Source organism: Pelodiscus sinensis, chromosome 21 (genome assembly GCF_052426305.1).
Source record: "Pelodiscus sinensis isolate ZL-2025 chromosome 21, ASM5242630v1, whole genome shotgun sequence".
Taxonomy (NCBI): domain Eukaryota; kingdom Metazoa; phylum Chordata; order Testudines; family Trionychidae; genus Pelodiscus; species Pelodiscus sinensis.
In genome coordinates this window covers 27097667-27112048 of record NC_143072.1, presented here as the reverse complement: position 1 = coordinate 27112048, position 14382 = coordinate 27097667, and the positions used below count along the sequence as shown (strand labels likewise).

At 48.7% G+C, this 14382-nt stretch overlaps 1 protein-coding gene across 4 annotated transcripts in view; it reads left to right on the top strand.

The window, feature by feature from the left end:
• The window catches only part of MYO1C (myosin IC), a 112215-nt gene that overhangs the window by 40850 nt on the left and 56983 nt on the right, over positions 1-14382 (top strand). Inside the window, exon 1 of one of the 4 annotated variants that reach the window (XM_075904490.2) lies at positions 4553-4800. The exons of the other annotated variants lie outside the window; for them this stretch is intronic. Within the exon in view, the coding sequence (XP_075760605.1) occupies positions 4783-4800 (18 nt within the window). The 5' untranslated portion in view covers positions 4553-4782. Of the gene's footprint in view, positions 1-4552; positions 4801-14382 lie in introns of those variants that run through there. 4 annotated transcript variants of the gene reach the window in all.

Below are 14382 nucleotides of genomic sequence, written 5' to 3'. Positions count from 1 at the left end.
GGGCTGGATTCTTGTCCTGTGCCTGCTAGTACCTGGCTTCTGTTCTCCTGCCCAGCGTCAGTGCTTGGAAAGCTAGTAGGTGAACTGCAGGGTGATGTGGGGAGGGCGGTTAGTTTCTGGGTGTGCTGTCGGTGTCCAAAGAGACAAATCAGGTTTCTCTCCCACACACAGTGCGTCTGGCCAGATGCAAATTACACAGCCCACAGCTAATGGAAGGGTGGTCTTAGGGTTAAGACACTACAATGGGAAACTGGGTTCAGTTATTGTCTGTGCCACAAACTTCCCATTTGTGGCCTTGAGCAGATGAATCCATCTTTCCCAGCCCCCAGGCTGATCTGTAAAATGGAGATTATACAGATTGGACCTCGCTGGTCCAACACCCTTGGGACCTTATCGGTCCCAAACTAGGGATTTTGCCACACTAGGGGAGGTGAATTCTGGCCCCCTGCCACCGGCCCCCCAGCCTAGCTCTGTTCATGGCCTGACTGCCAGCCCCCCAGCCAGCTCCCCCCACTACTGGCCCAGCTGGGCTTGCAGCCACAGCAGGGCTGCCAGTTCCTCCCTCCCACCGCCCACCCCACTGCCGCCGGCCCTACCAGCCACCTCTGGCTCCACTGGACTCCTGTGTCAGGGCTCCCGGCCACCAGCCCCCCGTAGCCAGCCTGGTTGGGCTCCTTGTGTGTCCTGTCTCTTTAGCTGGTAAATTCTTCCAGTCACAGGCAAGTTGTACATTAAGGTGGGATGTTTTTCTCCAGGAATTATTTTGGGACCCTTCTGTGGCCTGTGCCATCCAGGAGGTCAGGTTAGATGATCACGGTGGTTCCCCCAGCACCATCTCTGCAGTGCGGCCTCCCCTGCCTCTATTTACATTTAAAATGCAGAGTCACTGTGCAGGTGGCTCCCGGAGCAGGCATAAGCCAGGACTGCTCAGTCCCAGCTTGAGCCAGCTCCTAGAGCTACCCCGCTGTAGCTCTGCATAGCGGTCCTTATTGACTAGTTGTGTAGTCAATATCAATTATATCGACTACATAATTAGATAACTGCAATTTTACATCCTCACTAGTAATCTTCTGGGGTGCAGCTGTTTAATTCCCCACACGTAGTGCAGTGTCTCTTCCTTCGGTTGCTGGAATCCAGGGGAAGGGTTGGGAGATTTCAGAGATGTGCTAGGGGAGCTGATTCTCCTCTGAAGGGGCCACAGCAAAGCTGAAAGGCTCAGGTGCCATCCACGCCATACGTCTCTTGTCAGGGGACGCTGCTCCCGCAGCGGTGACCTGGCGTGGTTAAAACATGGCTTATTCCTGGAATGTAAGTTGAACAGAACTGGGTTTTAACTGTACTCCTGCCTCCAGAGTCCAAAGCAGCAGCAAGGGTTTGCTTTGCTGCAGAACTGATCAGTGTTTTTCCTTGTTTTGTTTTCAGGGGTTCATGCTCCAGTACCCGTGCCCCTTCCCACACACCCACTAGACACACAGTTTTGTGCTGTGCAGATGTGATCTCAAAAAAAAGCCTTGATTGACAGGGCAGCTCTTCAAACAGATTCCTAATACACTTGCTCCTCTAGCTTTGAGGCTTATTTTAAAGGCCGAGTCACTTTCCAGAGTGAGGTGGGGCCAACTGCAGGTGTAAACATGCCATGCCCTTTCAAGCAGGGGTCAGCTGTAGGGCCACAGTGTGGGTTGTGTTAACGTGCGAGTGTAGCACCGTGTACTTTCAAGTGCTTTCCGAAGCCAGAGTGCAGTAAACACAAGGCTTAAAGGGCACATTTTAAATAGAGCCTCTGAGAATCCCAGAGCTTTCCTGAGCTTCTTTCCCCGCTGGCTTGCTTGTTAGTAGGCTGCAGCAGTTGTTCAGTGACTCCCAGAAACGCCATAGACGTTGAAGAGAAGTGGAAAGGGAATTTTCAGCCAGTTAGAACGGCAGGGAAACAATGCAGTTGTGCAGACTAGTCTGGCCAGGCCCATGCCCCGCCTCTTTTGACAGATGCCCTAGGATCTGGGCCACAGATGTCCAGGGCCTTGCTATTTCCTCTACAGATGGCCCCTGCAATGTACTGTGCTTCTGAGCTGCAATCTGAGGGTTGGCTCAGTCTGGTCTGAGTGCCCATCCAGGGAGCCAGCGCCGCTTTCGAGGTTCCGCTCCCAGTGTTATCCGTGTCCAGCCCTGTTTCATATCCGAGCAGGAGAGCTGATAATGGAAATCTAAGGGGTTCATATTGCTGGTGGGACACCTCACTGAGAAAATGGGGGCAAACCCTTCACATGGGTTTCCTGGAGGTGATGCCAGCAGCCATGAAGACTAGAAATAGGCCATTTCCTTGAGCTGAAATTCTCGGAGTGCATGGAAGTTAAGGTCGAGTAACCACTGGGTGAGAAGCATTTGCGTTTTTAGATTTCCGCCCCCCAAGTTCTGCTCGTCTCCATGAGGAGCCTGCTGGCGAGGTCACTGTTTGCCAGCAAGCTGTGCTCCTTCATAGTCTCCACGAAGCTCCTAGACACAAGCAGATAATTCACAGATAAAAATACTGAGTGGCTTGAACAGTAGAGCTGGAATACGACCTAGGTGAGAATCACCAGCCTAACATGGCAGAATAAACGTATCCTCACTTCTACTCCTAAGTAGGATGCTCAGGGAAGGAAGCCAGCTTCTGTTTTCTACTGTCCCCCCTCCATCCTGCACTGAACTCCGCCTCCCCTCTTTCCTCTCAGGCTTTACTGAATAGTAAGGGGCTTTGGCTGGGTACTCCGTTGGCCTCCCCAAGTCAGCACTGGAAAGCGACTAATACTGATGGTCTGAAATAGCTCCAGGACTGGTTGCTAATCGCAGAAAAGTTTGAGTTGATGACCCAGGGAATCAGGAATAGCTTCATTTTACCAGACCTGATGGTGCAAAGAAGGACATGGTTCTGCAGAGCACACAGGAATCTGAACGAGGTCTCCTTTGGGTCTGAGTAGAACCAGGAGCGGCCCGAGGCCGGCTGCGGCAGCTGGTGCCCAAGGCAGAACGTGCGATCGGCACCCCCGTCAATGGGGTGATGTCATCATCGGGCACCGTTGAAGGCGACGACGTAGACGACGGCCGAGTCGGCCTATAGTCATGGGCCGCCCCTGAGTAGAACCACCTCTGGCTCTAGAAGGCACTTAGCGCACAAGTCTCTTGAATTGAGACTGAACAATTGCATTGTTCAGTCGAGGAGGGTGACATTGTGTAGACTTCAGACAGGGGCTTTGTCCTCTCTGTATGTGGCTAGTACCTAGCACGTGGGGTTGCTCTTGTAGTTTTAACAAGTTGCCCACCTAGTGGCTAGCTGTGGAACCCCACGCCACGAGTTCTTCGAAGAGCAGCGTAGTCAATATAAAAGGGAAATTCATGGCAGCATGGTCTGCATAGCTTGCACCAGGACTCCTCTCGAGAAATTCCTTCTGCAGCTGGCAACATTGCTGCAAATCAGAATTATATAGCTGGAACATTTTTAGCCTTTAACATTTTTTGTTATGGAAACCTAGGTAAACAAGAACTCAAATCTCCTGACTTAGTGGGGAGTCGCTCCCTCCCCCCAAGAGACTGCTTTGCCTCCAGTAGAGCTTACAGTAGCTCCAAGAAAAAAAGGGAGCTTCTGTGGCACCTTAAACATTAGGACATTTATTTGGGAATAAGCTTTTGTGCACTGGCGCCCATGCTGTCAGATGTATGGGCCCAGGAAAGCTGAATGTGTTAGTCTTTAAGGGGCCACAGGACTCCTTGTTTTGTGCTGAAGCAGGCTAACGCAGCGACCCCTCTGCCCTAAATCACAGCAGTGTTGTATGATTCCTGGTGGCGGCGGCGGGGCCCCGAAGAGCTGGAGTGTGGTGTGCTTCATGAGTGCCCCATGGCACAGCAGGACAGTATCGGAGACCCTGCTGAATTGTTGCCATCTTGTGACTTTGCTCCAGCGTGGCCAGGAAACTGTTGTAACTGCCCCAAAGTAGGGGGCGGGGCCTAATTCCACCCCATAATGAAGTGCCTCATGTTGGGAAGTTACCCAGAAACCCCTGCTGCTGGCCGCAATGCTCAGCATTATGGGATACATGGTTCAGGTGTGCTAGTTATAGGAGCTTCAGGTGCGGGTGCTTGATTCTGGCAGAGACTGTGGCTGGCGGCATGTGCCAAACAGTTGCAAGTACAAACAAGACAATCAGCCATTTCCTACCATCAGAGTTCTTGCCAGTGGTTTCTTTGGTTTGCTGTAGTCATGAGAGGAGCTACAGCTTCCGGCTCTCGAACTTTGCTTTGTCAGTGTGTGTGAGTTTGATTCAGTGTCGCCCACTTGATGATGATCCAATTTGTAGCTGCCTTTCTGTGCAGAGTTTGCCATTGCGGAACATACAGCTGTATTTGCTCCCCCCGCCCCCCGTGGTTTTGAGTTGTAGGGTCTGCCCCAAGGTTTCCAGCCTCCTTGATTCCTTTTCTTTCCATTTTTCTCTGTCATTAGACAGCTTCTGCTCCACATGCAAGCAGCAGGCGTCTTTTATCTCCGGCTTCAGCTTGTGATCTGTGTGTCAGTCTCTCTGTGGAGAAGGGGAGGAGGATCCTTTTGCTCCCTCTCCTCCTCATAGAACGCCTTCTTTAGCAGACTCCAGCCGGAGTTGGGTAAGCGGGAGGGGTTCCTGACTGTACTAAAAATGTCATTAAAAAAATAAAAGCAGGCACCTGATTGAAGAAAGGAGTTGTCCTCGGATTTCTTGCTTTGAAACTGCACAACTGACTCTCTGGAGGTGCTGTGTGAACTGGGAAGGAGCAGAAATGAAGTTCAGGGCGGCGGTAAGATTTCTTTCCCTGCTGTGTTCTTGTGCAGTTTTTCTCCTGTGTGTCCAGCCTGAGCGGAGCGGGGAGAATGCCTCAGGGGGTCAGCATGAAGCCCCTACGCGTCTCACGCACAAATTCAAGTGGGAAACTGCTGCTTGGAAAGTTCCGTTCGAGTGCTTGAGCGAGGCAGTTCGGGGGCTGTGTTTCAAGGAGATGAGTATGTGGCAGTACAGGGGTGGGAAGGGACAGTCAGGAACGTGCTGGGGCTCTGGGGAGGAGGCATGTATCCGGTTCTGAGGTTCCTTTTCATATTTATGAGGGGTTCGGGCTCTGTTTGCCACACAGATGCCACTCATCCTAACTTTCAGGAATTCTTCCGATTTTTTTTTTTTATGAATAATTATGAAATTTGGACTCCAGTTGAGTAAGTTTGCAAGCACGCACGTTTAATGTGTATAGATTGTGTCCCCCACTTGGGTCTTATGAACATAACACATGGCACTGAGGGTGGGGCGGGGTGGGGCATGGTGCATTCTTTACAACCCCCACGGCACAAGTGCATTCTGTGCAGGGAGGCCCTGATCGGGGCAAGCCAGAGGGATTTTGAATGGGTTGGATTGCTGGATTCACCCCTAAGCCACAGGCTGTGCGTTGCTCTTGAACTGCCCCGGGGGACTTTCAGGACCATGTGAAAGTGCTGTAGGTCAGGGGCTCTCCACCTTCCCAGATTACTGTGTCCCTTTCAGGAGTCTGATTTCTCTTGTGAACCCCCCTGATCACCTCACTTGAAATCTACTGGTTTACAAAATCAGACCAAAAGTTACAAAAGTGTCACAGGAACTTGATTACTGAAAAATCGCTGGCACTTGCATCCAGACACAATTATGACAAATATCCACTGGGATATAAATATTGTGCTTGCCTTTCAGTGGCTAGCATGAAGCACGGTGCAAACTAGTCATGCAGCGTTTTACTTGGGACTGACTTCGCTAGTGCTTTCCATGTAGCCTCTTGTGCAACTAGACACCAATCTAGATGAAGTGGTGACCCCCAGGGAGACCTCCCGCTCCCTGGCTGCCAAGGGGCAGTTCAAGCACAGCACGCAGCCTGCGGCATGGGCAAGGAGTCCAGTTCCCTGCTGACAGTCTCTGCAGTGGGCCTCCTGTCGGACCCCTTGCACCGTCTGTGCGAGAGGAGCTGGAGGGAGGCAGTGGGGGTGGAGGAGGAGAGGGAATGTGGCAAAAATGAACAGGCGTCGGTTTTAAAATAAACAAAGGGAAATACGTCACATGATGCACAGTCGGCCTGTGCAGCCCGTTGCCATGGGATGTTGTGAAAGCCAAAAATGTAACCAAGCTCAGGGAAGAATGAGAGATGTGTAGGGAGAGCAGGCTGATCCGTCGGTGGTTATTGACCACAGGGCCAGTCAGACGTGTAGGGAGGCAGGCTGGTCCGTCGGTGGTTATTGACCCCAGGGCCAGTCAGACGTGTAGGGAGGCAGGCTGGTCCGTCGGTGGTTATTGACCCCAGGGCCAGTCAGACGTGTAGGGAGGCAGGCTGGTCCGTCGGTGGTTACTGACCCCAGGGCTAGTTAGACGTGACGGGAGGGCAGGCGGGTCCGTCGGTGGTTACTGACCCCAGGGCTAGTTAGACGTGACGGGAGGGCAGGCGGGTCCGTCGGTGGTTACTGACCCCAGGCTCTCACTGTGGATGTTTCTAAATCTCCAAGTGCCGGAAGCTGGTTCTGGGTGACAAGGGATGGGCCACTCAGAGTTGCCCTGCCTGTTCATTCTCTCTGAAATGCCTGCTACTAGTCACAGTCCGAGCCAAGATGCTGGGCTAGATAGATGGGCAGTTGGGCTAATCAGATAGAGCTGCTCTTTTGTTTTAAATCATCATTTGTGTTGGAGCAGCAGCCAGTAAAGCTCAGTCTACCCTCATGAGGGCAGAATTAGGCGGGGGCAGAGACGAGTGGTGAAGAGATGAGGGTCGTTTCTTTTCGAAAGGAGACCGATAGGAGGAGGCATGACAAACACGTCACATAGTTAATGGTCTAAAGAAGAGTCGCTGGGAACTTTTTTCTCCTTCATGACGCAGGAAGAAGGGGACAGTCAATTAAATGAAAAGGCACATACAAAATTGGTGTAAGGAAATACTTTTTCATCCGGTATGTAATTAGATTGTGGAATTCATTGCCACAGGACATCGTTGATTACGAGAACGTAGCAAGATTCAAAAAATGATTGGACACTTACACGGATGAGAGTATCCAAGTTGTCGTATTTAATGTTAACAGATGTTGAAAGAGGTATTAAAAACCTCACGGTTCTGATTTTACACCAGTCCCTAATTAATAGGGATTAGGAGGAGACCTAATCTGCATAACGTGATTCTGTATAATGTGAGACACTTTCCCCTGAGGCATCTCTCACTGGCCCTTCTGAGGCAGAGTGCAGGACTGGATAAAATACAGGACTGACCTAGAAAGCCAATTCCCATTTCCCTACTTTTCTTATAATTCTCCCACTATTCCTTTAGCCCCAGTGCAGGCCCGCAGCATCAATAGGTCTGTGGCGGCACTTGGCCATAGCCTGGCACTGCTGCAGGCAAGGCAGCGAGTACTGAATTGGCTCGTCTGGTGCAGACTCGCTAACTGCATGGGAGAGCACTCCCCCATTGTGTATTCCGCCTCCCCGAGAAGCATCCAGGAAATCAACAGGAGACCCTTGCCCATCGATACAGCAAGCGTAGCCACTGAGGTCAATGGCTCTGACAACATCAGCATCAGTTACGCCATTCATATAACCGAAGTTGCATGCGTGTTATCGATTTACCAGCCCTCGGTGTTCTCTCATTCATCTAATGTGACTCAGAGCAGGTTTTGTGGCATGGTGCTAAAACCAGTTGAGTATCATCTACCCTAGAGCTTATTTTGTTCCTGTTACCACTATATCTGCATTATTGGTGGCATTTATTGCCATTTGGATCCTGATCTGCATCCTGGTGTAGCTGGGACCTCAGACCAGCGCTGGCATTTACGTGAAGGTGTGCTGGATCCTGGTGGCACCGACCTAATCCCTCCCCATGGGCATGACCGAGCTCTAGAGGCTTGTTTTGGGGATTGTTCTTGCAGGGGGCAATGAGAGTGACAGCAGGCATGTCCCACCAGAAGATGCAAAGGAGGGATTCCCCGAAGTATGATGTAAAAAGAATTCATAGCAGTGAGTGAGGAGAGGTGAAGTTGATCCAGAGAGGAGGGGGGACTAGTCCAGTGCTTGTCAGGCTGTCGTGTGATGTTCCTATGAGAAGGAAGGAGATTTAGAGGAGCCTTTCGTACCCACTGGGTGGAGTGCTAGAAGGCTGGTTCGGTTGCTCTCTCTGAAACCCATAATGGTGTTAGATCATTGTGTTGGGCGGGAGAATTGGGACCGTGTCCAACCTGCAGATTAGGGATGTAGAACTAGGAAAGGGCATAGGGCAGTAGTTATAATGAGGTGTGATGCCCCAGTGTTTGGGGCCTAGATTTTCAGAGGGGATTAGTGCAATGCTTGCAGGCCAGTAATGATCACGTACCACAGAACGTGAGATGAGGTGCTTTGGTGGGGGGGATGTGAGATGGGTTTTGGAGGGGTGCTGATGGATGCCCTGAAGTTACTAAAAATGTCACTGGGGCAGAGTCTTCCTCTCATTTCTGCACCTCGCCTCTCCATGTGACCTGGAAGCTGCTACAAAGCTCCCGGGAAAGGGCTGTTCTGCTTTTTTCATCTGTGTCACATGAGCGCTGTGACGTGGCCGTGAGATTCCAGACCCATGGCTTGAGCTTTGTGTAGCTCAATAAAGCCCTAGCAGTATGACTAAACAAACCCACTGTTTTCAGTCTGTCCAAACGGGTCATGTGCTCTAGATCTTTTAATCTTTTTTCACTCTTCTCTGGACTTTGCCCACATCCTTTCTGAAATGTGGCACACTGCACCGGACACAATACTGGAAGTAGAGCGGAAGAATCACTTCTTGTGTCGTGCCCACTCCTCCCTGCTAATAAATCCCAGAATTGCAAAATATATTTATTTATTTGCAACATTTGCGGTGTTGACTCATTTAGCTTATGATCTTTGTAACCCCTCAGCATCTTTCCACATAAGCCTTTCTAGGCAGTCGTTTCCATATTGTACATGTGCAATCGAGCGCTCCTTCCTAAGTGGAGGACTTTGCATTTGTACTTCTTGAACTTCATCCTGTTTTCTTCATGCGATTTCTTCAGTTTGTCCAGATAATTCTGAATTTTAATCCTATCCTCTAGAGCACGTGCAGCCTCCTTCCAGCCTGGCATTGTTTGCAAACTTTACAAGCGTATTCTCTGCCATTCTCTAAATCAGCAGTTCTCAAACTTTTTGGGCTCCGGAGCCCTTTCCATGCGTAAAAATTTATGCAGTGCCCCAGCGGTCCACTGATTGTATGTGCTGTACCTATCGATGTTTCCAGTTTGCCAGCCTCGCGGACCCCCTGGAGATGTCTCACGGACCTGGGGCTCCACAGAGCACAGTTTGAGAAACACTGCTCTAAATAATTTAGAGAGAGAATAAATAGAGGTGGACCCAGGGCTGATCCCTCGAAGTAATACCCTTCCACCTTGACTGAACCACTGATAACTATTCTCTGGGAACAGTTATCCAACCGGTTGTGCCTTGACCTAACAACAGGTCTGTCTAGGTTTTAGTTCCCTAATGTATGTCATGCATACTAGAACTAACAGTATTTTTAACTGATTTACACAGCTGGTGCCACATGGTAAAGAGAAAAAATGCCTGCTCCCTAAAAATAGAAATCCTCTGTGTTGACTCTAAGTTACCCTGGTCTCTTTCTGGTTTGCCCACTTATTTTTTCTCAGAGATATTTTCTGTTTAGCTTGCTGACTGAAATATGGCTGTCCCCTCTAGGCAACAAACTGCCTCTTTCTCATCCTTCAAACACCTCCTTAAAGCCACTTTACTTCCCATTGTTAATCGTCCCAGGTTTATCTACACTTGCTCTCTGACATTTAAAAAAGAATATAAAGCTGCATACAAAACACAGAAGAAATGATATGATCCGCTTCCTTTGTAAAATCAGCATTACCTTGCTTGTGTTTCTGTTCTGTAATTATTTGTTCAGTCTCATTTTGATTATGAACTACTTGGGGGCAGGAATCTTGTTGTCAAACATGCCAAGTTTCAAACACATCTCTGGTATGAGGAGTCATAATAAATTGCAACAATATCCACATTCCAATAGAATTATTCACTTACATACCTTTTTCTCTATACTTTTGATTCTCCCTTCTTCCTGCTCCAAATCCCTGTGACAAATATGTAATACATATTTCAAATTCACCCAGCATGATTTTAATGGCCAACATCTCCTGCTTTGTGTTTTAGGGAATTGAATGTATCTGGAGTTTAGATAGCTGGAGTCGCAGGAGTTCCATATCTTCCATTTTAAAACAAAAACTGCTGGGAGGAAAATTAGAGAAAGCTTTACTGGGCCAAAAGTAAGGCTGTTTCCCCTTTTCTGTGTCATTCGTGTTTCTAAAGTGTTCCAGCTTATGTCCTCTGTGTTTAATAGTCAACATATGAAGGGCCTTCAAAATTAAACTATTTAAAGGCGTCAGCCAAAGGAGTGGCATTCCTCTCCCCCTCAGACATTTTTCAGAACAAGAGCAATAGTGTGGAAGTCAGTTCTGAAGAAATGGGGAATGAATGAAGGACAACAACTGGGAGAGAAGACCAGTTTCTCAACGTCAGCCCGTTCCCCAAACTCGCAGCAACAGCCTCTAGAACAGTGATTCTCAACCAGTGGTATGAGTACCCTTTGGGTACTCGAGAGAGATCGGGGGGGGGGGGAGGATGTCAACACAACTGAAATTTGGAGAAAACTGAATTTTTGTTTTAAGTTTTACAGCGCTTTATTATTTTTGTACTTTTTACACCCAAAAATTTCATCACCCACCTGGCTACAATTAATTAAGTTGTTTTCAAAAATGTGTTGCAATGGTAGGGGGGAAAAAATTGTGCGTCTGAAAACTGTAGGTCCTGGGGGTACTATTTTATTTTTTTAAAGGGGTACTTTATAAAAAAGGTTGGGAAACACTGCTCTGCAACACCAACTCCAGGAGTTCTCTTTCCTGTAATATTTACGCTACAGCCAACAAAGAGAGAAAGTGTGTTCTGTAAACAGCCCCCGTGTGAGGTCATGCCTTTACTGGACCAACCTCTTCTGGGGCGAGAGGCCAGCTTTCCAGCTCTCGGACTAAAGAGCACTGTGTGGCTCTAAAACTCGCTGCTTTGAGCAGCAGAGCCCAGTCCAGTAAAGGATATTACCTCACCCCCCTTGTCTTTTGCTTGTCGTTTGTAACTCTCTGTAAAAATGTAGTGTGCTTTAAAGCAGAGCTGCTCAACCTGCTAGGCGCAACTGCCTGAGGAAGTCACAAGGGAAGTGGGCGTAGGGTGTATTGCAGGTGGGCAGAAAAATGCCTGTCTGTAAGCTCACCAGTCCCAGGGTAGCCTGACTGCTGTTTTAGTTGTCTCCGCTGTTGTGCCAAAAATCACTCATATTTCCTTGCTGTTTGGGTAGGAGGCGACTTCTGGAACTCCCGCATCTGTCTAGGGGCTTTTATGGCTAGTAGCCCTGTAGCACTCTGAGCTCCTCACAATGGCTTTGAATTTTATTGCAGATGAGAGACTCAAGCCAAGGAGTAAGCAATTTGTTTTCCTGCCACCTTCCAGCCCAGCCCACATCCCATCTCTTTCCCTGAGTAGAGCGGAGCCGAGACCAGGAAGAAAATTTTGCAGATTTTCAGATTCCAAGTTGCGTTGAAAAATGCTACACGAGCTGTGTGACCTGAGTTTCAGTCCAGATTCTAATCTGGGTCCTTGTCTCCTTTCCCACTCCTTCCTCTTCTGGAGCTGGTTCTGGAGTTCTCAGCTGAACCATATGTAATTCGGATATCAGGACTAATGTTCCTGATCATCTACTACAGCAGCAGCCTCCCCAATGGGTTTTTGTATAGTTCTGCCTTCTGCAGATGGGGATATTAGCCAGTTTATTATAATACAGGTGAGATTTTCAGAGGTGACTTGGGGATTTAGGCACACATTCTGTTGAGCTTAGAGTGGGATTGATGATTTAAAGTCGTCTTTGTTGTATAACAGCCTTTATTGCACGGGTTCCCAAGTGCTTCACAAACTCTGGAGAGATGGCTGGCCCAGGCGGAGGGGCGACACTTTTTTGATCACCTGTTGCGTGTAACTTAGAATAGTGGTTTATAATAAACAGACCCACCTGTTTGCCTGAAAATGCTTTGTTATGCTTACTAGCTCATTTACCCATTCTGGTAGACCCGCAAAATGGGATTGTTTGGAAATGTTGGTACAGAAGAAAAGACTCTTACACCCAAGGCAGCGTATTAGTGTGTTATGCAGCCCTGCTCTCAGGCAGTCTGTGGCCAGAGGTTCATGAGATCTTATCAGCCCTACGATCCCCCTGTACTCGTTGACAAGGCAATCTCGTTCTCGTCATTCACGGGGAAGACGTCAAAGGGAAGCTCAAACTAACTTTAAAAAGGGCGACTGAAAAGTGCTCTGTAAATGCGTCCCGCAGAGCTCAGAAGGCCCTGTGTTTCATTGGCTTGTGAGGAGTCCACTGCACTTCAGCATTTAAAATTAGTTACAAATAAAATGTGTCTGCCCCGAAATGCTAGGTAAGGGTTTAGTGAGCCAGCCTACATGGAGGGTTTATCAGCCCCTCCCCGGCAGTGCTCTGTGTTCGAGTTCTGTTGTATTCCAAGGAACTGAGCAAGAAGGTGGGGAATTCTGATCCCCTGAGAGTCAACCGTGTAGTCTGGGCTGGTGTAAAGCAGCTATGGCTCGGTGTCATTTGGTGCCGTTCTACCCAGCCCATCTGCTCCCCGTGTCCCAACGTGTAATTATGGGTAGGAAAAGGCCTGTGGAAGTAGCCGTGCTGGCTCAGGCCCGTCTTTCAACAGTAACTGCTTTTGCTTTTCTGGCCCTGCGCCACTGTTGTACTGCGTGTTCTGGAGGAGAGATTAGAGGCGCGAGTTGGGGTCACATAACCCGGGAATGGCTCCTCTGCAGTCCGTATCCAACCATCAGTTCAAGAGCATCCATTCCTCAGTGTGTTAGCTCCGCGAGTCCACCAAAGGATGGCAACAAAGGCCTGTTTGAGGGAGAGGGCACAGAATGCTCTGTTAGTGGGACGGGCAGTCGAATCACACGGAGGCTTTGTCTGCACTGCCAATTGAATGGCAACGCTTTTGGCATTCACAGGGATTTAGAAAAGGCCCCTGCTTTAGGATAAGGGAGAAGCAGATGTGGGATACCTAGACTTTAGTAAGGCGTTTGATACGGTCTCCCATGATATTCTTATCAATAAACTAGGCAAATACAACTTAGATGGGGCTACTATAAGGTGGGTGCATAACTGGCTGGATAACCATACTCAGAGAGTAGTTATTAATGGTTCACAATCCTGCTGGAAGGTATAACAAGTGGAGTTCCGCAGGGGTCTGTTTTGGGATGGGCTCTGTTCAATATCTTCATCAACAATTTAGATATTAGCATAGAAAGTACTCTTATTAAGTTTGCAGATGATACCAAGCTGGGAGGGGTTGCAACTACTTTGGAGAATAGGGTCGTAATTCAAAATGACCTGGACAAATTGGAGAAATGGTCTGAGGTAAACAGGATGAAATTTAATAAAGACAAATGCAAAGTGCTCCACTTAGGAAGGAACAATCAATTTCACACATACAGAATGGGAAGCGACTATCTAGGAAGGAGTACAGCAGAAAGATCTAGGGGCTATAGTGGACCACACGCTAAATATGAGTCAACAGTGTGATGCTGTTGCAAAAAAAGCCAACATGATTCTGAGATGCATTAACAGGTGTGTTGTGAGCAAGACACGAGAAGTCATTCTTCCGCTCTACTCTGCGCTGGTTAGGCCTCAGTTGGAGTATTGTGTCCAGTTCTGGGCACCACATTTCAAGAAAGATGTGGAGAAATTGGAGAGGGTTCAGAGAAGAGCAACAAGAACGATTACAGGTCTAGAGAACATGAGCTATGAGGGAAGGCTGAAAGAATTGGATTTGTTTAGTTTGGAAAAGAGAAGATTGAGGGGGGACATGATAGCCGTTTTCAGGTATCTAAAAGGCTGTCACAAGGAGGAGGGAGAAAACTTGTTCATCTTGGCCTCTGGGGATAGAACAAGAAGCAATGGGCTTAAACTGCAGCAAGGGAGGTTTAGGTTGGACATTAGGAAAAAGTTCCTAACTGTCAGTTCCTAAATTGCCCAGGGAGGTTGTGGAATCCCCATCTCTGGAGACATTTAAGAGTAGGTTAGATAAATGTCTATCAGGGATGGTCTAGACAGTACTGGGTCCTACCATGGGGGCAGGGGACTGGACTCGATGACTCTCGAGGTCCCTTCCAGTCCTAGGATTCTCTGATTCCTCCCATAGCAAGTGGCTGTGCAATAGGACAGAAGCTCTCCCCTGTCGACAGCAGGAACCCTGCAGCTAGGGGGTGGGAGTATTTTGTTGGC